The 24,703-nt window shown below is 55.6% G+C and overlaps 2 protein-coding genes across 2 annotated transcripts; one reads left to right on the forward strand and one right to left on the reverse strand.

The window, feature by feature from the left end:
• Positions 1-4,738: 4,738 nt before the first annotated feature.
• Positions 4,739-14,235, reverse strand: ATP6V1B2 (ATPase H+ transporting V1 subunit B2). The gene is made up of 14 exons (XM_062510435.1): positions 13,846-14,235; positions 12,160-12,215; positions 11,439-11,537; positions 10,756-10,849; positions 10,583-10,660; positions 9,978-10,117; positions 9,772-9,873; positions 9,168-9,265; positions 8,148-8,271; positions 7,489-7,639; positions 7,103-7,185; positions 6,913-7,017; positions 6,275-6,404; positions 4,739-6,180 (listed from the first exon to the last, which is right to left on the reverse strand). Exons 1-14 carry the CDS (start codon positions 13,952-13,954, stop codon positions 6,044-6,046), a joined length of 1,506 nt encoding a protein of 501 aa, XP_062366419.1. The 5' UTR covers positions 13,955-14,235; the 3' UTR covers positions 4,739-6,043.
• A 2,922-nt stretch (positions 14,236-17,157) lies between these two features.
• SLC18A1 (solute carrier family 18 member A1) lies at positions 17,158-24,544 on the forward strand. Its single transcript, XM_062510551.1, has 15 exons — positions 17,158-17,272; positions 17,739-18,069; positions 18,614-18,672; positions 18,851-18,934; positions 19,109-19,201; positions 19,804-19,893; positions 20,729-20,772; positions 20,882-20,942; positions 21,048-21,143; positions 22,525-22,603; positions 22,699-22,750; positions 23,317-23,380; positions 23,462-23,581; positions 23,665-23,798; positions 24,087-24,544. The coding sequence occupies exons 1-15, from the start codon at positions 17,158-17,160 to the stop codon at positions 24,198-24,200; spliced, it is 1,536 nt and encodes a 511-aa protein (XP_062366535.1). The 3' UTR covers positions 24,201-24,544.
• Positions 24,545-24,703: the final 159 nt, after the last annotated feature.

The raw sequence follows: 24,703 nt of genomic DNA on the forward strand, positions 1-24,703 counted from the left end.
GCCGAGATCCGAGCCGCTGTCCCCTCCTCGCTGCCCGGGGAACGCTCGGCCGCCTTGTACAGCCGAGCTGAGCCGTGTCCGCCCATCCCTCCGTCGTGTTCCAGAGGTGACCAAGCCACTCGTGCCAATGGTGACGTGCCCGCAGCTCCCCTGCCCTGGCACTGCCCCCTCTGTCCCCCGAGGAGCCGCCGGCGGGGCGGGCAGGGATCAGGACTCCAGGGAATTCTCTGCCATCCGTGCCCAGTGCCCAGGGGATGCTCTGCTGCAGGCTCGGGGAACCCGGCCCGGCACAGCTCTGGGGATGGCACAGCCCCGGGGATGGCACAGCCCAGTCCTGCCTGTGGCACGAATCAGCCCCAGCTCCCTGGAGGAAGCTCCCGCTCCTCCTCACCCTCCATCGGCGCCGATCCCAGGGCTCCGTGGGAGCACAGAGCCACCTCCTGCCGCTGCCACATCCACCCCTCCCAGCCCCTGAGGGCCTCAGGAAGGTGCCCACCTGTACACCCCCACCCCAAAATCACCGTTCAGTCCAAGCACAGCCCCCCTGCACTGCACCCACAGCACCCACACCCTCCCTCTGCCCGGAATTCCCAGCTCCCACCCACAAGGACTCTGTCCCTTTTCCCGGCTGCCGGACAGCAGCTGGATCCAAGAATTCACAGGAATGTCCCAGCCACGGCCTGACCAAGGAATGGGGTTTGTGTTCACCCCACAGCACTCGCTGGGGTTGTCCTTCCCGGGACCCCCGTCTGCCTTATGTCCTCCCGTGCCCTGATCCCACCAAGGGAAGCTAAAAAACCCCAAACCAACCACTTTCACCTTAATTTCTACCCCAGCTCTTAAAATTTCCTCCTGCCACCAGTGAGTGGCTCCACAGATAATGAGGTGTTGCTGCTGGTGACCCTCGTGTCCCCCTGACTGGGGAGGGCACCAGCACCACCCAGTTTGTGGGGTGGGGGCTCCAGCCGGGACCCCTCAGTGCCAGTGCAATGATATTTTTGCTGCAATTATTTACCCACTGCCCCATTCCAGGGGTCTTTGGAGGGTGGGGAGGGGGAGAGGGTCTTGCACAATCCCAATGCCGCCAATTCGGCCAAGGGCTCCAAGCTGTGCAAAATTCCACATCCCTCATGCCGTTCCAGCCTGGAAAGGTGACACACAGGAACCAGTCTGTGCCTTCTGCGCCCAGCCCTGAGCACCCCAAACCACTGCCCCAGTTCTCCCAGCCAGTCCTGGCACTGCCCAGCCCGGTCTGGCACTGCCCAGCTCATCCTGGCACTGCCCAGCTGGGTCTGGCACTGCCCAGCCCGGTCTGGCACTGCCCAGCTGATCCTGGCACTGCCCAGCTGATCCTGGCACTGCCCAGCTGGGTCTGGCACTGCCCAGCTGGGTCTGGCACTGCCCAGCCCGGTCTGGCACTGCCCAGCTGATCCTGGCACTGCCCGGCTGATCCTGGCACTGCCCAGCTGGGTCTGGCACTGCCCAGCTGGGTCTGGCACTGCCCAGCCAGGTCTGGCACTGCCCAGCTGATCCTGGCACTGCCCAGCTGGGTCTGGCACTGCCCAGCCAGGTCTGGCACTGCCCAGCTGATCCTGGCACTGCCCAGCCAGGTCTGGCACTGCCCAGCTGATCCTGGCACTGCCCAGCTGATCCTGGCACTGCCCAGCTGGGTCTGGCACTGCCCAGCTGGGTCTGGCACTGCCCAGCCCGGTCTGGCACTGCCCAGCTGATCCTGGCACTGCCCTGCCATTCATGACATTTACAGCCAGCCCTGGCACTGCCCAGCCAGCCGTGGCATTTCCCAGCCAGTCCTGGAACCAGCACAGCTGATCCTCACCCACGGCGCGCTGGAAAAAGCCAACCTCAGATCTCGGCTTCCTGCGGGTGCAGCCCGTGCCCAGCCCTGCCCAAGGATGTTCTGGAAAACAGAAGGATCAGGGATGGCGAGGCCAGGAGGGATTTTGTGCATCCCCCAGGGCACAGCCCCGCGCCAGGGCTCTGCTCCCGGATCCTCCCGAGCCGAGGGGAGCAGAGCCCGTCCCGACCTCGCCCATCCCGGCAATTCCCTGCTCCTGCTCCCGCTGGCACCGTCCCTGTGCCTGTCCCCAGTGTCCCCAGTGTCCCCAGCTCTATGATGTGATCTCGAGGCCTCGCCGTGCTGCCTTTGCACAACCTTTGCGCTGTGTGTGCCCGTCGCATTCCAGGTGTGTCGCTCCAGGTGGGAGCTGTGGCCACGCCCGGCCCCACCCTGGACAGAGAATTATTTTTCTGCAGGTTTTCTTTCTGTTTTCTTTTTTTGATGTTCTTTCTGGTGACTGATGTAAACTACTGGTTAATTTTATGTTTTTATTTATAAATAAATTTTTTAAAACTTCCCCAGCCTCTCCAGGTGCTCGGTGGTGTTATGGGGATTTTCCACGCCTGAGCCATTAGAATTTATCACAGCCCACCAAGGTCCCCTTTGGGGACATCCTTGCACCTGGCCCTGCTTTTTTGCAGTCCAGAGTTATCTCCGCTCTGCAGCTGGGATAAGCCGAGCATGGAAAAGCAGGGATTGGGCTCTGGGGTCAGGGAGAGTGGGATAATGGGAGAGTGGGATAATCCAGCCAGCCCAGCTTCACCCTCCTGCTCTGCAGGTGAGGCTGATTTTCACCCTGACCTCTATCTCCACCATCCCTGAGCAGGCAGGTCCCAGTCCTGAGGAAATCCAGGGAAAATTCCCGAGGGAGATGTGAATTGTGGCTGCTCTAACAAACCCGAGGCCGTATTTTGACTATTTCAGCTGTTTTGCTGCAAATCCAAAAAAACAAAACAGCGTGGGAGGAGGCAAAGGGGGAGGATGGGGAGTAGAAAATGTGGAAAACTCTCCAATTTCAGGAAACTCTGCCCCTTCTGGCTGCACCCACGGGGCAGGGGGTGGATCTGGGCAATGCACTGGGATGTGAACTGGACACTGGGAGAGAAGGAAAGCTGCGACCCCGCTCCTGCAGGAGACACGAGTGGGAAGGAGCAGCAAGGCCGGGGAATTCCAGGGGAAAAATCATTCCCTGGTGACACCCAGAGCTTCCTCTGGGACAGGTTCAGCATGACCAGGGTGGCTCCGGAGACACCTGGGGGCACCGCTGGCTCAGGTTTTGGGAGGCAAACAGGAGAAAGAGCCCGGCTGGAGCATCCCCCGGCCCGGGGTGGTCCCTGCCCCGCTCCAGCTGCCGCAGGACTAATGAGCACATGCAAATCAGCGCCGAGACGGAGAAAAGCCGATTTGCATCTCCTTTCAACGCCCCGCTGGCACAGCACGCGTGTCTGGCTGTTCGTAGGGCAGAGCCAGCCCCAAACCCAGCCCCAGCCCCAGCCCCAACCCCAGCCCCAACCCCAACCCCAGCCCCAACCCCAACCCGAAACCCAGCCCCAACCCCAACCCCAACCCCAGCCCCAGCCCCAACCCCAGCCCCAAACCCTCCTGCGCGGCGCTGGCAAGGACGGAGGATTGAGCGGGGCCACCTCTTGCTCGCAAGGCCGGGTTTGGTGTAAAAAACGCCGCTTTTGATGTGCAAATGGACCCCGGCTGCTCTGCCCACCAGCCTGGTGCTGGCCCTGCCTCGCATCTGCCACCGGCCCCAAAGGCCCGGGGCAGGGAGGGACCCGGCCGGCGCTGTCCCCTCCCCAGACGGGGACAGCTGGCGTGTGCCCGCGGCAGGGACCGGCTGCCAGCCCTTGGCGAGGAGCTGAGCCCCCGGGCGATGCTCGTTACTCATTACGGGATCAACAAAATCTGAATTTAAAAAAGCAGCCGGCCTGGAAAGAGCCGGCGGCGGCAGCTGGGAGAGCAGCACGGCCCTTGGAGCCGGTACCTGCTGTCCCCAAGCGGGACAGAGCCGTGCCAGGAGCTGTCACTGCACCTCCAGGGGACAGACGGACAGCCCCACAGCCTTCGTGCATCCCGCAGCACCGAGCAGCTCGGGAGGAAAATCCTGCGCTGAGAGGGGAACCAAAGCTGGGTTTGGTCAGTCCGGGGTTTGCCCTTTCTGCCTTTGCTCCTTCCTGGGTTTGCTCATTCTGGGTTTTGCTCCTTCCTGGGTTTGGTTTGGTCATTCCTGTGTTTGCTCATTCCTGGTTTTGCCATTCTAAGGTTTTCCGTTTCTGCCTTTGGCCATTCCTGGTTTTGCTCCTTCCTGGGTTTGCTTTGGTCATTCCTGGATTTGCCCATTCTTGGGTTTAGTTTGACATTCCTGGGTTTGTTTGGTTCAATCCCGTGTTTGCTCATTCCCACATTTGGTTTGGTCATTCCTGGTTTTGCCATTCCCGTTTTCCAGAGCCCTGTGCCAGGCTCAGGCTGTCCCCAGCTGGGACAGGCTCTGTCCTAACCCTGGACCCTGCCCAGGGGAGGGGAAGGGCCTGGGGTCACTGACTGACACCCCCCCCCCCCCAGTTCTGATCATATCCAAAATCCCAACCAAACTCATTTTCCAGGAGTTTTAGGTTTCCAGCTGCCCCTGGACAGGGAGGGAGGTGAGCAAAGAGAGATCACATTCCCTGCACATTCCTGCAAAGCCTTTCCTCATGACTGCTCGGGCTGAGGCTGAAGGTCAGACCCTCCTCCTCCTCAGCCACCACAATGTTGGGGTGGCTCCAGTGACCCTTAATCCACACTCAAGTTGCTCCATTCCCATTCCCAGGATCCCTGGGGACAGGAACACCCCAAGTGATTTTTCACCCCCAGAAGCACCAAAGCCCCCCATTCATTCAACACCTTCCATATTTAATTTATTTAGAGATTCTCTACATTATTTTCATGCCTCCCATCCTGACCTCAGCAAAGAGAGACTGGACACAGCTTTGGGTGGAATGCACTGGAATAAAGTTGCTGTTGCAGCCACAGAGAACACGGAACAAACCAGAGAACTGCACAGAGAGACTCGGGGAAAGCTGGAATTAGCACATTCCAGTCATGTTAGCACCTTCCCAGACGGGGCTGAAGGCGTGCAGGGAGGTGCAACATGCTCTGGTGAGCCAGAGCAGAGCTCAGACTACAGGAAAGCCTGGAAAAAGCATGGAATTGTGCCAGCAGCAGCAGGCCCGGAGCCTCGGCTGAACCCGTTGGAAAAGGAACAACACAGAATTGCCCAGCCAAGATTGCAGAGTTTGGGAATGCTGAGCTCAGGGCTGAGGCAAATCTGTGCCTGGAGTGCAAACCACAACAGCTCCAACCATGGCACGGGCCCAGCACACCTCGAGCAGCTTTGAAATATCCTTTCTCACATTAAAAGCTCCTTTTTTATTAACTCCTGTTGCCTGGTGTAGTACAGGTCATGGTTTAAAAGCCGAGCTCAGCTGGGCCAGGTTTTTAGGTTGGTTTTCACCTCTCAGGATCCCCTTCAGCAGCAGCACAGAGCCTTGAATCACCAAGAGCTGTGGTGACACTTCTGAGCTGCTGGCTCCATTTGGCATCTCCACAATTCAACCAAAGAAAGGTGAGAGAGGAAACCTACTCTGCAAGCCTCAGTTTAAAACCTGTAATTCAATATTTAAGCTTGATCCTGTTACTTTCAGGTAGCACCTCACTGGCCTTTGTCTTCTGAAAGGACAAGGACTTTTCCACCTTTGCTGGGAGAGAAGTCCTCAGTGTCACCTCCCCCTGAATTCAGTTCACACAAATATTTCAAAATGTGCAGCTCTGCTTAAAAACCTGCATTTTTCAATGAGGAATGTTGTCCTGCAAGTCACATCTCCTCTCTCATGTTTCCTAACCCGTGGCTTGAAAGTGAAGATTTGCAATTTCTAGTCATACTCGGCCTCGAAAACCCCACAAAAGGCTCCTTTCAAAACCCAAACCTCGTGGTGGCTATTGCACATTTTTAAAGCTGGCCTAAACATCCTCCTGGAGATCCAGGCTTATGGGAGAAGGGATATTTTCCAAACTGTGGGAACACTGCCACAAGTGTCACCTGCTGCTGGTTGGAGCTGGGAGGGCGACAGGGAAACACCAACACATGGAAAAGGAAACCAAACCAGCATCTCACAGAGCAGGACACAGGGAGCTGGGCTAGTGCTTGGCATCCCGAGGGTAGAACTCGGCCAGCGTGCTCTGGGGGATCCTCTTGAGCATCTCCTTGGGGAAGATCCTGAGGAGCTGCCAGCCGATGTCCAAGGTCTCGTACACGGTGCGGTTCTCGTAGGGCCCTGCACGGACAGCCCGGGGGGAACGTGGGGCAGGGATTGCCACAGGCAGCTCTGGGATGAGCCCTGCCCTGCTGGGAACTGTTGGGATCCTTACCCTGAGCAATGAAGTTCTTCTCAAACTTCTGCAGGAACTCCAGGTACAGGAGATCGTCCGAGGTCAGCGCTTCCTCGCCCACCACGGCCTTCATGGCCTGCACGTCCTTGCCGATGGCGTAGCAGGCGTACTGCCAGGGGAACAGGGCTTGCACCAGCTCAGGGACCTTGGAAAGGCTGGCAGAGCCCTCACACCTCATCTCATCCCAGCCCTGCCACGGCAGGGACGCCTCCTGCTGTCCCAGGTTATCCCAACCCAGCCTTGGGCACTGCCAGGGATCCAGGGGCAGCACCGAATTCTCTGGGAATTCCAGCCCAGCCTCCCTTCCAAATCCCATCCATCCCTGCCCTCTGGCAGTGGGAAGCCATTCCCTGTGTCCTGTCCCTCCACCCCTTGTCCCGAGTCCCTCTCCAGGCTCTGAGCTCTCCCTGGACCCCTCTCCTCTCCAGATGAACAGCCCCATCTTGGCTGTTCCCTCCTCTCTAATCACACACAGTTCCTTCTCAAACTCAAAACCTCTCCCTGAACACTCAGTCAAGGCCCTAAAGCAGCCTCAGGAATGTTCTAGATCCCAACTGATGCTGGTCTTTCCAGTGTGTTGGAAAGCAGCTCCTGTTCCCAGAGGGATTTTCACCTACCAGCTGGTTGGACACATCTGCGTGGTCCTTCCTGGTCATCCCCTCACCAATGGCCGACTTCATCAGCCGGGACAGGGAGGGCAGGACATTGATGGGGGGGTAGATCTGGGGGGAAAACACCCAGGAGTTAACAGGAATCCTTAAAAAATCAGAATAACCCTCAGCACCCTGTGAGCAGCGAGGCACACACCTGCCTGTTGTGCAGCTGCCTGTCCACGTAGATCTGTCCCTCAGTGATGTATCCAGTCAAGTCAGGGATGGGATGAGTAATATCTGTGAAAAAAAAAAATGTTTTGAATATTTTCAGCCCTTTTATATCCATTTCAGCACTGAGCTGCAGCTTTTTGTTGCCAGGTGACTTCAGCAATTGTGACTTCAGCAATTATTCCCACCACAAATCCCAAGAGCTCTCGCATCGGGGCTGTGAGCACCGAGCTTGAGGCCCCAAAGGGCAAAGCATTTTTATCAGAAGGCACCCAAAAGCTGAAATACTCAGGGAACCTGAAGACCCCCAGAACTCTGTGCTGCTGTGTGCCCCAAGGGCAGTGTTTTGGAGACCCCCAGGCTGTGACTCACCATCGTTGGGCATGGTGAGGATGGGGATCTGGGTGATGGAGCCGTTCCTGCCCTCCACGCGCCCGGCGCGCTCGTAGATGGTGGCCAGGTCTGTGTACATGTAGCCAGGGAAGCCACGGCGCCCGGGCACCTCCTCCCGAGCTGCTGACACCTGGCACAGCCACAAAAACAGCGCCAAGGGGTCACATCCTGCTCAGGGAGCTGCTCTTTGCCCTGGGCACTTCCAGCAACTCTTCCTGCCAAGTGCAGCCACGCAAACCCCCTGAGGGGTGGTCGGCACAGCCACGTGTGACAAGACAAGGCAGATCCAGAATGAGGTATCAAACTGCTGACTCATGGAATTATGGGGTGGTTTGGGTCGGAAGGAAGTTTAAATATCATCTAGTGCCACCCCTGCCATGGCAGGGACACCTCCCACTGTCCCAGGCTGCTCCAAGCTGGCCTTGGACACTTCCAGGGGTAGAATTGTCACCAGTGAAATAAATCCCAGCCAACCCCAAGGATCAACTAAAACCCTCACTGGCTGTTCCCACCCACTCCAATGAAGATTAATTCCAACAGCTTGAGCAGCAGCTTCGCTCCTCGCTTCACACCAGCCCTTTCTGCCAACACCCAGCCTGTCAATGAACACATTAATTAACACCTTAATGACCACACACCTCTCTGAGAGCCTCGGCGTAGGAGCTCATGTCTGTCAGGATGACCAGCACGTGTTTCTCACACTGGTACGCCAGGAACTCGGCCGTGGTCAGGGCCAGGCGGGGAGTGATGATGCGCTCGATGCTGCAACACAGCCCTGAGTCACACGGGGCTGGCCAGGGGACACCTGGGGCTGGCCAGGAGACACCCGGGAGCCACACGGGGCTGGCCAGGAGACACCCGGGAGCCACACGGGGCTGGCCAGGGGACACCCGGGAGCCACACGGGGCTGGCCAGGGGACACCCGGGAGCCACACGGGGCTGGCCAGGGGACACCTGGGGCTGGCCAGGGGACACCCGGGAGCCACACGGGGCTGGCCAGGGGACACCTGGGGCTGGCCAGGAGACACCCGGGAGCCACACGGGGCTGGCCAGGGGACACCCGGGAGCCACACGGGGCTGGCCAGGGGACACCCGGGAGCCACACGGGGCTGGCCAGGGGACACCTGGGGCTGGCCAGGGGACACCCGGGAGCCACACGGGGCTGGCCAGGGGACACCTGGGGCTGGCCAGGAGACACCCGGGAGCCACACGGGGCTGGCCAGGGGACACCCGGGAGCCACACGGGGCTGGCCAGGGGACACCCGGGAGCCACACGGGGCTGGCCAGGGGACACCCGGGAGCCACACGGGGCTGGCCAGGGGACATCTGCAGCACCCCTGCACCTGGAGCAGCACCAGCATTTCAGCTGCAGCACCAGCATTTCACCTGGAGCAACATTTCACCTAGAGCTACACCAGCACCATGGCACCTGGAACTCTACCACCACCATGGTACCTGGATTCCAGCCACCGTGGCACCCGTAGCTCCAGCACTGTTTTATCTGGAGTTCTACCAGCACCATGGCACCTGGACCCCAGCATTACACCTGCAGCGTTGCTGTCACAAACCCCAGCACAAGAGGCACCTGCAGGACAGCAGCGAGGCTCCATCCCCCACAGCTGGTTTGTCCCTCACCCCAGCAGGCAGTGGCCACTCACGTGGGGTCATTGGCCAGGTTCAGGAACAGGCACACGTTGTCCATGGAGCCGTTCTCCTCAAAGTCGGACTTGAAGAACCGAGCAGTTTCCATGTTCACCTAAAGCACAGGTCTGGGGTTAACCTGGCACATTTCACATCCAATTAAGGGCTGATGAGCTCATTAATAACCCACAGTGAAGATCTCCATACATCAGGTTCCTCTACACTCCCAGAATGAGAAAATTCTGGAATTCCACCAGGCTAGAGATCAGGTCTGAGATACTTTATCCTGATCAGCCACGCCTTGTTAGAATCATGGATGATGCTAACATGGGATCGTGGAATAGTTTGGGGGTGGGAAGGGACCCCAAAAACCCCTCCAGTGTCATGGGCAGGGACACCTCCCACTATCCCAGGGTGCTCCAAGCTTGGACACTTCCAGAGATGAGGCAGCCACAGCTTCTCTGAGCAACCTGCTCCAGAGGCAGATTCCAGCACTTCCACCCTTTGGGATTTTCACTCATTTTTTAATTCTGCACACACACAAAACCTGCTCACACTTCAGCCACTCTCAGAATGTCCCTGATTCCTCCAGCCCCACTCCCCCCAGCACTGTGGGCTCACCCCCATGGCAGCAAAGACGATGGCGAAGTTCTCCTCGCTGTAATCCATCACATCTTTGGATTTCTTCACCAAGCCAGCCTGGCGACAGATCTGAGCTGCAATCTAGGCAAGAAATACCCCAGGGTTTGCATCTGATGCTGTTCTACGGCCCAGAATTAAATTCAGTTTTGACTCGCAGCAGGTTTAGAGCAGCTCTGAGGCCTCACCTCATTGTGGGGCAGCCCAGCAGCTGAGAAAATGGGGATTTTCTGCCCCCTGGCAATACTGTTCATGCCATCTATGGCTGAAATCCCAGTCTGGATCATTTCCTCTGGATAGATCCGACACTGGGGGTTGATTGGCTGGCCTGTGGGATTTTTGGAGAGAACACAGTGTTACTCCCTGGATATGCTGGGAGGTGTCTCAAACACTCCCTGACAAATGGGCACAAACCCCCGTGTGACACCAACAAATCTGCAGCTGCACCTGGTCACACCTGAGCCTTTCAGACCCCAAGACTGGTGTTAAATGTTCATGTCAGTGCTAGGAATGATTTAAAACCCTGCCAGGTTATCAGCATTTCACCTTTAGGTGGTGTAGGATTAAATCTCCAAATAATAAAAAGCAGCTTCCAAACACTGCACAAAATTTTCTGCTCATCTCCCTGCACTTGGGCAAATTCACTGGAATTTGATGCAACATACAAATTCAAAAACGAGACGAAACTCCTCCCAAGTCAGATCTTGTGTTCTAAACCAAACATATAAATTCAGAAAGCTGAAACGCACCAGGTTTGACTTTCCTCCCCCTCAGAAAAGGATTAGGAACAAACCCATGATGTCCAGGAAATCCTCAGCCAAGACAATGGGGCCTCTGTCTATGGGTTTTCCTGATCCATTGAACACTCTGCCTACAGAAAACAACAATAAAAAAGAGGATTATTGTGAAAAGGAGTTGATTAGGGATAAATCTGTTCACTCCTCACACCCACGTGTAAATCCTCACCGAGCATGTCCTCCGAGACCGGGGTTCTCAGGATGTCCCCAGTGAACTCACAGGAGGTTTTCTTGGCATCAATCCCTGAAGTGCCTTCAAATACCTGCAAATACAGCAGAAAAACCAAAAATAAATCACAGGACACAAGTTCTGTGCTTCACAAAAGAACTCCTGAACGCTGCTTCAGCTGCAGCCTCAGGGCACAAAGCAGGAGCTGCTCTGGAAAGGGCTTCAAGGGCTGGTAAAAACACCAGAAACCCTGCTTAAAAAATAAAAAAATATCATGAATTGGACCAGCTGCAACCACCAAACCTGGTGCAATTCCTTTGATCTCAAGTGCTTCCCCCCTGCCAAGTTCTTCAGATAAAAATCATGTGAAGAAGAAACAGCTTTTGAGGAGAAATACCAGCACCCACTTGGCACAGGGCTGAGCTGGAATCCAAGGCTGCAAATTCCAGAGGATTCCTTTAATCCAGCAGCAAAGGAATCCAGTGGGGAGGAAATAAATCCAGAGGGGGTGGAAATAAAAATGTCACTGTGCACTGCCAGAAATCTACAATTATTGATGCCACTTAGAATTAGCAGGTGATTGGCTGTTTTCATTTAACAAGAACCCATCTCCAGACAGGTTTGATTTGATTCAGGGCTCATCCTGATTAAAAAATGATGGATAAAGAGCCTCCTGCTCCTACCTGAACCACAGCTTTGGAGCCACTGACTTCCAGCACCTGCCCACTCCTCCTGGTGCCATCAGGCAGGGTCAGGTGCACGATCTCGGCGTACCTGGGGAACTGAGGGGGGGAAAGGGGAGGAGGGAAGGAATTAAAATCCACCCAGCAAACCAAAATCACCAGCTCCAATGACTTGGTTTTTAACAATAAATCAGTTATCAGAACCAAAGTCCTTCCCAGATTATTGAATTTCCCAGGTTGAAGCCATTTTTAAGGGAATAAACAATATTTGCGTGGTTGGAGCTGCCAGAATCAGTTCTAAAATCTCCGAGTTCCAAATAGTGGCAGAAAGCCCCAGTGCAGAAGAAAAACCTGCAGCAGTTTTGCCTTTAAGAGCAGCCTGAAAAGAAGCCAGGAGTGTCCACAGCTTCCTTTTCCAGAGCACTGGTGTGGAAACAGAAAGGTTGGGAACGAAAGCAAAGAGGTTCATTTCAGCTTTAATTGACCTTAATGGAATTTAATCGACCTCCCAGGTGTTTGGGAAAACTCAAACTCTGTTTCCTTTCCTTCCCCAGCAACTCTCCACCTTGAAGGGAGGAATTTCCATGTTCCCATTTATCCCAGCAGTCAGAAAGGTATCAAAATGGCTCTGGGGGAATTCCCCAGCAGTGTGGATTTTACCTTTCCCAGCTTTTGCTGTCAACTCTCCCTCCAAAAGCTTCATGAGCAGCTGAGAATTTACCTTGACCTGGTCCAGGATAACCAGGGGCCCGTTCACACCTGACACGGTTTTGTAAGCTGGGAAAAAAAAAAAAACCCACAAGGCACGAGTCAGGAATATCCCACATCCCATTTTCCCACTTGATTTCTGTTTATTAGGAACTCCACAAGAAGGGTTAGGGACAGATCTGGGGGTCCCGCATTTTTCCTGCTCCCTGGGGGTGACAATGACACAATCCCTGTGTTTTCCTCTCCACGACAGGAATTCATGGAGCATTTTTCCTGCTCCCTGGAGGTGACTCTGATGTGATCCCTGTGTTTTCTTCTCCACTACAGGAATTCCCTGCCCAGGCTGGAAGGGGCTTGGAATGCCCTGGCACAGCAGAAAATATCCCCATGGCAGGGGTGGCACTGGATGGGCTCCAAGTCCCTTCCAACCCAAACCATCCCATGATTCTGTGATTCCAAGGGAGGATTTTGCTGTCAGCTCAGGGAAAAAGCATCACCTGACCCCCAGATGGAGGAAATCCTGAGTCAGATCTCCCTCAGGGTCACGAGGAGCAGCTGGGGCTGTTCCTCACTGGAACAGGAGGGGAAATGGGACAGTGGGGTGATCCAGAGCCCAACCAGGACCCCAAATTCCTGCAGCAGCACCATGGAATCACCAGGCCTGGCAGCTCCCCAGGTGCTGTCTCCACTGTCAACAGCTCAGTGTTTACCCTGCAATAAAACAGCTGAAACTGTTGCAATACCAGAGCTTTACAGGCAATAATCAAACTGCTCCGGGTCAGGGAGCTGGGCTTAAACTCCATTTCCCAGTTTTATTCCCAAAATCCTTCTCAACACCCTGAGACAGAGCTCTGTCCCTTAATGACTTCTGATCAGCTGCAGCATCTGGGCTGCTCCTGTGTCCTGAGCAGGGAGAGTCCCCCAGGATTATCCAGAGGAGGAATCAGCTCAGAGCCCCGGGGTTTTGGCTCAGCTCAGAGCCTGAGGGTTTGCAGCCCACGAGATCTGGAAAAGCTGACCCCGAATGAGCCATTTCACCCCATGACTGTCTTATGAGCGCTCCTTCCTCATCACCCTCTCCACCAGTTCCATGAGGAACCAAAAGCAGCCCGGAACATTTTCCATCCCCAGCTTGTTGCCAGTTAAGGAAAAGCCAGAACCTACATGGAAAAACTTGGAGTCACCTTGGCTCCAGCCCTGACAGAAGCCTCTGCTCCGGAGTAAAGCTTTGGAATTGCAAAGATGGATTTGGCTTCTCCAAAGGATCCATGACCCAGAAGCTGCTGGGCAGCATCCTGCTGGTCCTGGTGCTATTCAGGTAAAGCCACTTTATGTAATTGGTGGCAGAAAAAAAACACCTTCACACACTCTGATTTCTCCCCACTGCGCTCCCATACAGGAATTTTACCGAAGCCCTGCATTTCCCCTTTTTCAGCCGATTTCTCAATTCAGCGTTCAAGAACAGACTCCATCCCACCGCCACCATTTCCCGTTCCCGGTACAACCCCCGGCTTTGCGGGAAGGACGCGGGACAGCCGTGTCACCAGCGGGCTGGGCCGCCCAAATCCCGCTACCACGGTTAATTACGGTGGTTATTTACAGCCTGCTCTGAGGGGATGAGCGAGCCCGCGGCCTGCTCGGGCCAAGGCCTACAGCGGATCCCCCTTCCCGCAGCCCCCCCGGTTCCCCCCGCACTCACTGAGGCGCGGCTGGGACAGGAAGTCACGGGTCAGAGCCGCCGCCTGCTCGCGGGGCCCGCCGGGCCCGGCGCCGTTCACGGCCCCGCGCAGCGCCCGCACCGCCGCCATGTTGGACCGGCTGTGAGGGGGCGGCCGCGCGTGCGCGGGTATAGCGCGGGGAGGGGCACGCCCGCTGACGCACGGGCCACGTCCACGCACGAACGGGACACGCCCAGTGACGTAAGGGCACGTTCGGTGACGCAAAGGGCCACGCCCACCGGCGTGAGGGGCGGGGACGGAGCTGTCCCAGGTCCTGAAAGGGAAAAAAAGGAAAAGGAAAAGGAAAAGGAAAAGGAAAAGGAAAAGGAAAAGGAAAAGGAAAAGGAAAAGGAAAAGGAAAAGGAAAAAGAGCTACGGAAATAGAAAGAAAAGGAAAAGGAGAAATAAATAAGGGGAAAAGGAAAAGGGGAAAAGGGGAAAAGGGAAAGGAAAATGAAAAAGAAAATGGAAGAGGAAGTGGAAGAGCGAGAGGAAGGAAAGGGGTTAATGGCTAAGAATAAAAAATTGAAAAGTCAAAAGGGGAAAGGGATGAAGAAAAAGGGCAAAAGAAAAGAGGGAGAGGGAAATAAGGAAAAGGAAATGAGACAAAAAGAGAAAAATATTAAAATAATAAGAGATGGAAATATAGAGAAAAAGAAGCATAAAAAACAAAAGGAAGGAAAAGGGAAAGAAAGCGAGAAAGACGGAGCGGTGAGATAGAAGGGATTGGGGGGTTTAAATCAATCCCCTCCCTTCTGCTGGCTCAGAACTGGAAATATTTGGGGAAAACATCTGCAGAGAGATCACGGTGATTCTGGACCAATGATAAAACATCTGCAGAGAGATCGGGGTGATTCTGGGATGATGATAAAACATCTGCAGAGAGAGCTGGGTGATTCTGGGATGATGATAAAACATCTGCAGAGAGATCGGGGTGATTCTGGGATGATGATAAAACATCTGCAGAGAGATCGGGGTGATTCTGGGATGATGATAAAACATCTGCAGAGAGAGCTGGGTGATTCTGGGATGATGATAAAACATCTGCAGAGAGATCGGGGTGATTCTGGGATGATGATAAAACATCTGCAGAGAGATCGGGGTGATTCTGGGATGATGATAAAACATCTGCAGAGAGAGCTGGGTGATTCTGAGGTCATTGGGGGAGCAACGAAGCAGAGCGAAACCAAACCTCCCAAGGAGGGAGCAAACAGCACAGATAATTCCACTGAAAAGATTGAATTAAGAAAAAGACAGGGGGAAAGGGGCAAAAGGGGGAGGTTGGGAGCCGCGGAAGGAGACTTGGGATCTTTTCCCGGCTCCCTCAGCAGATGGTGCTGCTGCCCCGCTCATGCCCCGTCTCGGCTCCAGACCTCGGGAAAGCAATTTCCAGCCGCGGCCGTTCAATTCTCCGCTCCTAAAATCCATTTAAAGGCTTCAACTCCCGCTATGATGCTCGCCCAGGGAATTCCCGGGCATAGAATCTCATCTGCCGTTTTTGGCGATGGTTTTGGGGCCAGGCAGGAGGCAGAGAAATGGCCCCAGGGGCAGATTTATGTGCCAGCGGAGGAAAGGTGAATATGTTTCGGATTTATTCTCTCTCCCTGCACTAAATCTCCGTGTCCTGGATGAAGGATGGCGATGGTTTGGTGTTGAAAAAGGAAATCACGGAGCCAAGTGTCAGAAGTTTAGGAAAGCAGAAACGATGGAAGGAAAGGGAGCCCCCATTGCAAAACCTCACCAGACGTGGGGGGATTTTCCATCCGGCTGTACCTGGGGGGAACCAGCCTGGCTGGGCCAGGGAGTATCCCCTTGTCCCTGCAGGTAGGAGAACAGCACCGGGAAAAGCCATGGAGAGCATCCCATGGGCAGGAGGCAGCGCTGAGGTGAGGAGGGACCACAGCCTGTTGGTCCCAACATCCCCCAGAGCTCCAGGATCCCAGGCCAGGTGCCCTGATCCAGGCAGGAATAATCCTGGTGCTCGGGGAAGGATCAGCCCTGCTGGAAGCTGGGAGTGAGGATAAACATTCCTGCCCCCCTGGCAGCCCTCGGCCCAGCCCTGCTGACGCACGGAGAGCTCCAGGACACCCGTGTGAGGTTCCTGCAGGGACCAGGGACACTCCTTTCTTCTCCTGATAACCGGGAATCGTAAATCCCGGGGGAGCAGAGCTCGGCGAGGCAGCGGCAGCGGCTCCACGCTCCCATGGGTGCCAGGGTAAGAACATTCCCCATGGCAGAGAAAGGGGACAGGGTTTGTGCTGGACAAACGTTTTTATTGCTTCTGCTTTCTCTACTGTAAATTTATTTATATTTATATTTATATTTCTTTGCGTTAACTCTGGTGTTTGGTGCTAACTTGAGAATCCAGCCCTGTTCTCCACCTGGTGTGGCACCTTCCCCGTGATGAAGAAGTATCTGGAGTGTTTGCTTTCTGTAACTAAAACCTGGCAACTCCCATCGCCTGGGATTTCAGGAAAAGCCAGGGTTTTTGGGAACAGGCAGAGTTCGGACTCAGCTCCATCCATTTTATCGCTCAGTCCCCAAGAGCCAAGGGGTTCAGTGGTCCATTGGCTGGTTTAATGCACATTTCAGAGGGATTTTTTGGGAGTGATGTTTCCTTGGAAGCCTCGATCTCAATCTGAATCCCATCCATGAAGCTTTGGAGAGCCGTGCCTGGCCCTGACATTCCAAACAGGAAAGGCACGGGAGGTAAATGAGTTTCCTTTGAGGCTCAATTGAATCTCTGAAGAGCAAACAGGGAATAAAAGATGTCGAGATAAACCTCGGATAAGATGAGGCTCAATCTCTGAGGAGATTTAAACGATGCCTTGAAGCAGGTACAGGATGTCTTGGGAGGGTGGGAATGCTTGGAGAATGCTCCAGCTGGGAATTTCAAAGCAGGATAGTTGAAAACAGTGTTGTGTAGTGGAGCTGGTGGTCCCAGCTCCTGGGGAAAGCTCAAAGATCTTTGGAAAAGCACTCAGCTCTTGGGGACAGCACCTAGATTTTGAGAAGAGCACCCAGACCCTGTGGAACAGCACTCAGCTCCTGGGAATGGTACCCAGACCCTGGGAATGGCACCCAGACCCTGGGAATGGCACCCAGATCCTGGGAATGGCACCCAGATCCTGGGGACACATTGAGTCATCCCAGGCATTGTTTTCCCAAGGGAGAAGCCATGACCTGTGGGAGGTTTAACCTGGAATGTTCTCTGGACAGGTTTTTGGAAGCCCTGAGCCCGGGAGCCTGCAGGACACTGTCTGAGCTCTGGACCCCTCCCCGTGTCCCTGGCCATGTCCCCAGCCAGGTCCCAACCCTGGCTGGCCGCGGGCAGGGCCTCACCCAGGCTGGTTCTGGCCGTGGTGTTCGTGGCTCTGCTGCTGGACAACATCCTGCTCACTGTTGTGGGTACGGGCTGGGCTCTGGGGCACAGCGGGGGCTCGGGGGGACACTGTGGGGTCCTGTGGGGGCACAGAGTGGGGCTCTTTGGGGCTGAATCACGGGTGCAGTTTGGGGTTTTTGGGGCTGTCTCATGGGTGCAGTTTGGGGTTTTTGGGGCTGTCTCATGGGTGCAGTGTGGGGTTTTTTGGGGCTGTCTCATGGGTGCAGTGTGGGTTTTTTTGGGGCTGTCTCATGGGTACAGTGTGGGGTTTTTTGGGGCTGTCACTCTGGGGTTCTTTGGGGACACAGCATGGGGCTGCTCAGGGCTGCCCTGGCTGCTCTGCTCCATCGGTGCCTGGGCGATGCCACCCGGTCCCTGCTCAGGTGACCTTCCAGGACCCCCTACTTGGCCAGCCCCGCTCAGTTCAGCTCCGTACAGCGCCAGGAACTGCAGGAAAATCCTTCCCTAATCCCTTCCCCGGCTTTTTTCCAGTACCCATCGTCCCCACCTTCCTCTACACGACCGAGTACGAAGGTGCCAAGAGCTCCGTGAGCCCAACCCTGCCCAAACCAACTCCCGCAGCCCCCAGAGCTCCTCCTTTCTCCTCCGTGCTCTCTGATTTTGACACCACCACTGTGCCCGTTCGGGGCTTCACCAGCGCTGGGAATGGGACGGGGAGCAGCCCCCCAGGACACCCCACCAGGGGCTGCCTGCAGGGTGGGGAGTTCCTGGCCCAGGAGAACACCCGAGTGGGGCTGCTCTTCGCATCCAAGGCTCTGGTCCAGCTGCTGGTCAACCCCTGGGTGGGTCTGCTGACCAACAGGTAGGTCAGACCCGGGGGTTGCTGCGATTCCATGAGATTCCTCGGCTCCTGCTTGGCGGCTGGAATCACCAGGGGTTGAGGAATCACATGGAATTGCAGGGATTGCCAGGAGGGAAACAGCAAGAGGTGATATCTGTCCGTCCAAATGGCAGGAATGTTACCTTTCCTAACAGCCTGCACATGGCTTGTGAGTTTATGTCTCAGCATAAAGCTCACTAAAGCTCTCCTCAGATGCTGGCAGATGCTGTTTAATACCAGCAACCACGGGATAAACAAACACGGCCTCAGCCCGCTGGGGGTGGATAAAATGTTCTTTTCAGGTTTTCCTTCTCTCCTGCAGACACTGAGCTGTGCTGGGGTGGGGACGTGGGCCGGGAAGCAGAGCTGTGTCCCTGGTGGGGTTTGCAGAGTTATTGGGGGTCCCTCTGAGCAGCACTTGTGTGCACATCACCCCCTCAGGAGCTGCTTCCCAGCCCACAGACGTCTCCCAGGGGGGAACGAGGAGCCCTCCTGAGCTGGGGCCTCCTTTTTTTTCCCATTCCAGGATCGGATACCACATCCCCATGTTCCTGGGTTTCATCATCATGTTCCTGTCCACAGTCAGTGAGTATTGCCCTCCCCACCCTGCACAGCAGAGAACCATCTGAGAAAGGACAGAGCAGAGTCCCTGGGCTCAGGAGAGGGTGACAAGGACGAACTCTGTGCCCTCTCACCCCTTCCAGTGCCAGCTGGGGCCAGCCTTGCCCTGTGCTGAGGTTTCAGCTCTCCCCTCCCTGTGCAGTGTTTGCTTTCTCAGGCACCTACACCCTGCTGTTCATCGCCAGAGCCCTCCAAGGCATCGGCTCCTCCTTCTCCTCGGTGGCAGGTGAAGGTTTTGGCTGCACCTCGGTGCCTGCATCAGCTCCCCTCGGCTGGGTTCTCCTCCTCACTGCACCCAGCCCAGACAAGGAGCAGCTGAACCCCCTTAAAACCCCAAATTCCAGAGAGGAGCCCCCCACGGATGCAGCCAGGCTGAGGTGGGCTCTGTCTGTGCCCCCAGGGCTGGGGCTGCTGGCCAGCGTGTACCCGGACGACTCAGAGAGGGGCAGTGCCATGGGGATCGCCCTGGGGGGCCTGGCCTTGGGCGTGCTGAGTAAGGAGCCCTGTGCCCAACAGGGCATGGCAGGGCAGGGCATCTCCTGTCCCTGCAATCCCAGTGCTCTCCTTCCTCCTCCTGACCCCCCGCCCGCACTGCTGGGTGCTCCTCTTCCTCCTCCTGATCCCTCCATGGGCTGGGTGCTCCTCTTCCTCCTCCTGATCCCTCCATGGGCTGGGTGCTCCTCTTCCTCCTCCTGATCCCTCCATGGGCTGGGTTCTCCTCTTCCTCTTCCTGATTCCTCCCTGGCACTGCTGGGTTCTCCTCTTCCTCCTCCTGATCCCTCCATGGGCTGGGTTCTCCTCTTCCTCCTCCTGATTCCTCCCTGGCACTGCTGGGTGCTCCTCTTCCTCCTCCTGATCCCTCCATGGGCTGGGTTCTCCTCTTCCTCCTCCTGATTCCTCCCTGGCACTGCTGGGTGCTCCTCTTCCTCCCTCTGCCCCCTCCACGGGCTGGGTTCTCCTCTTCCTCCTCCTGACCCCTCCCTGGCACTGTCTGTGGGACTGACAGCTCCCCAGACACCCAGCAGGGACTCAGAGCAGCTCCAGGCTCTGGGGATGCTGGCACAGCCAGGGTGTGACCCAGCCCTTCCCTTGCAGTCGGGGCCCCCTTTGGGAGCATCATGTACGAATTTGTGGGGAAAGCGTCGCCCTTCCTGGTCCTGGCCTTCCTTGCCCTCTTGGATGGAGGTGAGAAACCAAAGGGTTGAACCCTGCAAATACAGAAAATCATTGAAATGTGGATGTTTCGGGGAGAGCCTCCGGGCAGGAAGATGCGGATCACCACAGCTGGGTGATACCACCAGCACTGGGTATTCCATCAGGACTAAATCAGATTTTTGCCATCTCTGGACGTCTGACACAGCAACAGAGCTGGAATTAATCCCTCATTACTTAATAACCCCCCTGATTGCTTCAATGGCTTGAACAGCACATTCAGTAAAGCTCTTTGAACTGTGAATTCTCTGGCAAGACACCCTTGTCTGCAGCCTCTTGGTGCCGTGAAGGGATCAGTCTCTGCCAGCAGAATTGGTGTCTCGTTCTTGCTCCCAGACAGAGGCCACGGGAGCTTTCTGAGTGCCACAACAAAGTTCCAGCCAGCAGGAGCTGCATTTGCAATGGGAAGCATGGAGCTAATTAAATTACAGCTCCAATTACCGTCCTCGTCTGGCTGTAAAGCAAGAGATCCGTAATGAAGCGTGCCAGAGCCGCTGCAAAACGAACCGCGGGCCCTGTGCCTATCAAACTTCCTGCTTTCATCCTTTCCTTTTCCTCATCCCATTCCTGTCACGCTCCCAGCTGACAGCCCCACGGGAGCACTCGCACTTTTGGCGGCTTCAGGGGTTGACAAAGCCCTTCCAAACCTCTCCAGGAAGTTTTTGGTTCTCCAGCCAGGTCCCCAAACAGCTCCTGCATGTTGGGGCTGTGCTGCTGGGATGGGTCGGGCTGAGGGGAAGGACAGAAAGGGGAGGGTGGGAGGAGTGGTGCCTGCAGGAAGGAGCCACCAGCGGTGTTCTGTCCCCAGCTCTGCAGCTGTGCATCCTGCAACCCTCCCGGATCTCCCCCGAGGTGAGCAGGGCGCTGGGCGAGCCAGGTGGGCACTGCCCGGGGCTGGGGGCTGTGCCAGGGGCCAGCTGAGGGCACGCACAGCCCCCAGCCCACGTCACCCCCTTGGCAGAGCACCAAAGCCACCCCGCTGTCCACCCTGCTGCGAGACCCCTACATCCTGGTGGCTGCAGGTAAAGGTGAACCCTTACATTTTGTTAAAGATTCCCTCGCGCCTGCTTGAAACAGCAGCAAAAAGGGCTAAACCTGAGCTTTTCTCCCTTTTCTCCCTTTTCCAGGGGCTCTCTGCTTTTCCAACATGGGTGTGGCCATGCTGGAGCCCACGCTGCCCATCTGGATGCTGCAGACCATGTGCCCCCCGCAGTGGCAGCTCGGTAGGTCCCGTGCTCTGCTGTTCTTCAGAGAGTTTGGAATTCCAGAAAAAACCCTCCCAGACCCAACCTGTGGCTGATCCCAACTCCGTGCCCATCCCAGAGCACTCAGTGCCACGTCCAGGCACTTCTCAGACATTTCCAGGGATCAAAATCTGGGCTCTGCCTGGGCACTGCGGGAGGGATTGAATCATCCTTTATATCCCTCTGAAAATAAAAGAGAAGGAAACAGGATCCCAGGCTGGGCATGGCTCCAATTCCAGCTGGAAATGTGGTGGCAGCTCTGCTCTGTTATTGAAAAAATTGTGTGGAATTTGCTCCCCCAGAAGAGCAATAACAGGGCAGGGAGGCAGCGGGGTGCCCTGGGAACCCATCTTGTGCAGGGCTGGAACTGGGGAGGCCAGATGGGCTCTGCAGAGGCAGCTCCCAGTGAGATGAGGCCGTTCCCAGCACCCCAGGCAGGGCAGGATGGGCTGTGCTGATTGCCAGCTGCCCAGAAAATGGGATGTGGGGAGATAACAGCTCCTGTGTTCGCTGCAAAAATAACCAGGAATGGTGATAAAACCCAACTGGCACAGGAATGACCCAGGGGGTGCCCCGGGCTGCACTTAAATCCCAAATTGGATTGCAGGCTTCGAGCAGGGGGCTGGAATTGCTCCTGATCGAGTTATGCTCAGTAACAGCCAGGCACTAAAAGCTTCCCTGGAGCAAGGAGGGGAGAGGGGAAAGTGGCACGCAGGGATCCTGGACGGCCAAAAGCACTCAGGGCTGCCCTGTCACTGCTGGAGGAGCTCTGAGGTGATTTTTGAGAAAAAAATCCCAAATGTATTCCCTAAGACGTTCAGGTCCCTGAGATTTGAGAGCAGTTTGGATTCAGAGTTCGACACCAACCCACCCCTCTCAAGAGCTGTTCTTTATTTCGTCTCTTTCTCCCATAATTCTGCGGGAAATAACCCAGAAGAGCCTGGGCTAAACCTGCAGGATTAACCCTGTTCTGTAGCTGTTAGAGGAGAGGAAATTAAACCCAAATCAGTGTGTTCCAATAAGGAAGCTGTCCCAGGGAAATGGAGCTGATCACTTTTATTTATTGGCAGCAGGAGAGGATATGAAAAATAAACAACTGGTAAAGCAGCAGGGAGAGCAAATATTTAATTGTGAGCTACACAGTGATCTCCGAGCTTTTAACTTAAGTAGCTTTATTCCTCTTTATTTAGCAGGGGAAAAGGTGGGAAGGAGGAAGAGGGGGAAACTGTGAGAGGAGATGCTCACGTGCCTGGCCTGTCTCATGATATTCTCCAAATGATGTAGTCGGGAGGGATGAAAATTTGTGCAAATCTGTATTTTATTGGGCACAAGACACTTTTTAATCGTTTCTGTCTCCCAGGGATGGCATTCCTGCCTGCCAGCATCTCCTACCTCATTGGCACCAACCTCTTTGGGATTCTGGCTAACAGGATGGGCAGGTAAGTGGGATGTTAAAGATTTTGGCTCAGCCCAGCCCAAATTTCAGCATGTTCTGCTCGAGGCTGAGAACTCCTGCGCTCTGCTCACGTTGCAGGTGGCTGTGCTCCATGATTGGGATGGCTGTGGTGGGAATCAGCCTCCTCTGTGTGAGTAGAACAGGGGAATCTGAGGTGTCCCAGCAGGAGGATCTGCAGGAATTTTCACGGTCCTGGCACGGCAAATGTTCAGGGATTGCACCTCTGGATGGGTTTTGCAGATCTAGAAAAGGTCTCCATATCTTCAGGCTGAGAGATTTGGGATTGTTCAGCCTGGAAAAGGCTGTGGGGTGACCAAATTCTGGCTGTCCAGGAGACTGTAGGGAAGATGGGGAGAGAGGATTTACAAAGGATGGAGGAACAGGAGTAGGAGAAATGGCTTCAAAGTGACAGAGGGCAGTGTTAGATGGGTTATTGAGAAGAAATTCCTCCCTGTGAGGGTGGCGAGGGGCTGGACTGGAATTCCCAGAGGAGCTGTGACTACCCCTGGATTGCTGGAGTGTCCAAGGCCAGGCTGGAGCAACCTGGGACAGTGGGAGGTGTCCCAGCCCATGGCATGGGGTGGGAATGAAAGGGCTTTAAGATCCCTTTTATCCAACCCATTCCACAATTCCTTGCCCCGTGTCCCACCTTCCCACCTCTCCCCTGGCCTCACACTCCTCCCTCTCCTCCCCCAGGTCCCTCTGGCCACCAACATTTACGGGCTGATAGTCCCCAACGCCGGCCTGGGCTTTGCCATAGGTAAGCTGGGGGTGCTGCGGCCGCTCCCGGGCAGCTCCCCGGGGACAGCGGGCACTGAGGAGCCCCCGATGCCCCGGGCAGGAATGGTGGACTCCTCCATGATGCCCATCATGGGCTACCTGGTGGACCTGCGCCACACCTCAGCCTACGGCGCCGCGTACGCCATCGCCGACGTGGCCTTCTGCATGGGCTTCGCCGTGGGTAGGAGAGTTTTACTGGAGGTGTAGCCCCTCAGGGTGTATCTCCCTGGTGTTTTATCCCTTTTTGGATGTGTGAATTCGCAGGTCCATCCACGGGAGGGGCGGTTGTGCGAGCCCTGGGTTTCCCCTGGCTGATGGTCGTTGTTGGGGTGCTGAACGTGGCGTACGCCCCGCTCTGCTGGCTCCTGCGCAGCCCCCCGGCCGCCGAGGAGAAGATGGTCAGTCAGGGATGCTTTCCCGCAGTTTCACACCCCGGGGATTTGAGGGAATTAAGAATAAATTTGGCAGGGGTTGCGTCTTCCCTGTTGGGCTCTATGCCGCCTTCAAAGGTGGAAAAATCAACGGTGGAAGTGGGGAAGTTTAGAGGGTTCTTCCCTGCACCCACAGCTTGTGTTCCCTGGGGAAAAGTCTGCTCTGGCTTTTTCCCCAGTGTGGTAATGCTCCTGCCAAGTGTTCAAATGAATGATTATTGTTACTAAAGCACATTTCTGTTCTGCTTCGCCCAGGCCATCCTGAGCCAGGAGTGCCCCATGCAACCCAAAAGCTACACCCCAAAAGAATCCCAGCGGGAATTCCCCCTCACGGAGGGGAGTGATGGGGAGCCCGAAAATGTGGAATAGCCAGGGCAAGGAATGCGTGTCCTGCTTTGGAATTAGAATTATGGTTCCAGAACGTGGATGTGCGAGGAGACACGGCCAACTCAGCCTGCCCCGGACTCGTCGGAGGCTGAATTTCTTTACCAACCACCAGGATTTGGAAGCTCCATCCATTTATTTGGTGGGACTTGAGCATGGAATCAGCAGGCAGCTGGCAGTAAAGATGTCACTGCAATGTCACCGCTCCTCTGAGGACGCTAAAAAATGTTCATTTGTGTCTTGGTGTAGTCTGATGCATTGTGCTATGTCTGTGCTACTGAGAGCTGCTCGCGTGTCCTTCCCAGCATATATTAAATTAATTTATTCGTTTGAAGAACTCTAAACAAACTGAGGTGGGAATACGGTTTACACTCAGCCAACAAAGCCAGTTAGATCACTGTATTTAACGTGGGTATGTCAGGTGCTGCAGCCGGGGGGGCGTCAATGAGGGAATGGTTTAGGAGAATTTCTGAATTCTCTCTCACGGC

This window comes from Cinclus cinclus, chromosome 29 (genome assembly GCF_963662255.1).
Source record: "Cinclus cinclus chromosome 29, bCinCin1.1, whole genome shotgun sequence".
NCBI classification, from domain to species: Eukaryota; Metazoa; Chordata; class Aves; order Passeriformes; family Cinclidae; genus Cinclus; species Cinclus cinclus.

What these genes read in the sequence shown, in the direction of transcription:
- ATP6V1B2 (XM_062510435.1), bottom strand. Translation starts at nt 13,954, where the DNA reads ATGGCGGCGGTGCGGGCGCTGCGCGGGGCCGTGAACGGCGCCGGGCCC. An exon ending in TTATCCTGGACCAGGTCAAG is followed by an intron (nt 11,538 to 12,159) that starts GTAAATTCTCAG and finishes TCCCCCCCTCAG; the next exon opens with TTCCCCAGGTACGCCGAGAT. An exon ending in TCGTCTTTGCTGCCATGGGG is followed by an intron (nt 9,266 to 9,771) that starts GTGAGCCCACAG and finishes CCTGTGCTTTAG; the next exon opens with GTGAACATGGAAACTGCTCG.
- SLC18A1 (XM_062510551.1), top strand. Translation starts at nt 17,158, where the DNA reads ATGTCCCCAGCCAGGTCCCAACCCTGGCTGGCCGCGGGCAGGGCCTCA. An exon ending in CCCCCCGCAGTGGCAGCTCG is followed by an intron (nt 21,144 to 22,524) that starts GTAGGTCCCGTG and finishes TCTGTCTCCCAG; the next exon opens with GGATGGCATTCCTGCCTGCC. An exon ending in TGGGAATCAGCCTCCTCTGT is followed by an intron (nt 22,751 to 23,316) that starts GTGAGTAGAACA and finishes CTCCTCCCCCAG; the next exon opens with GTCCCTCTGGCCACCAACAT.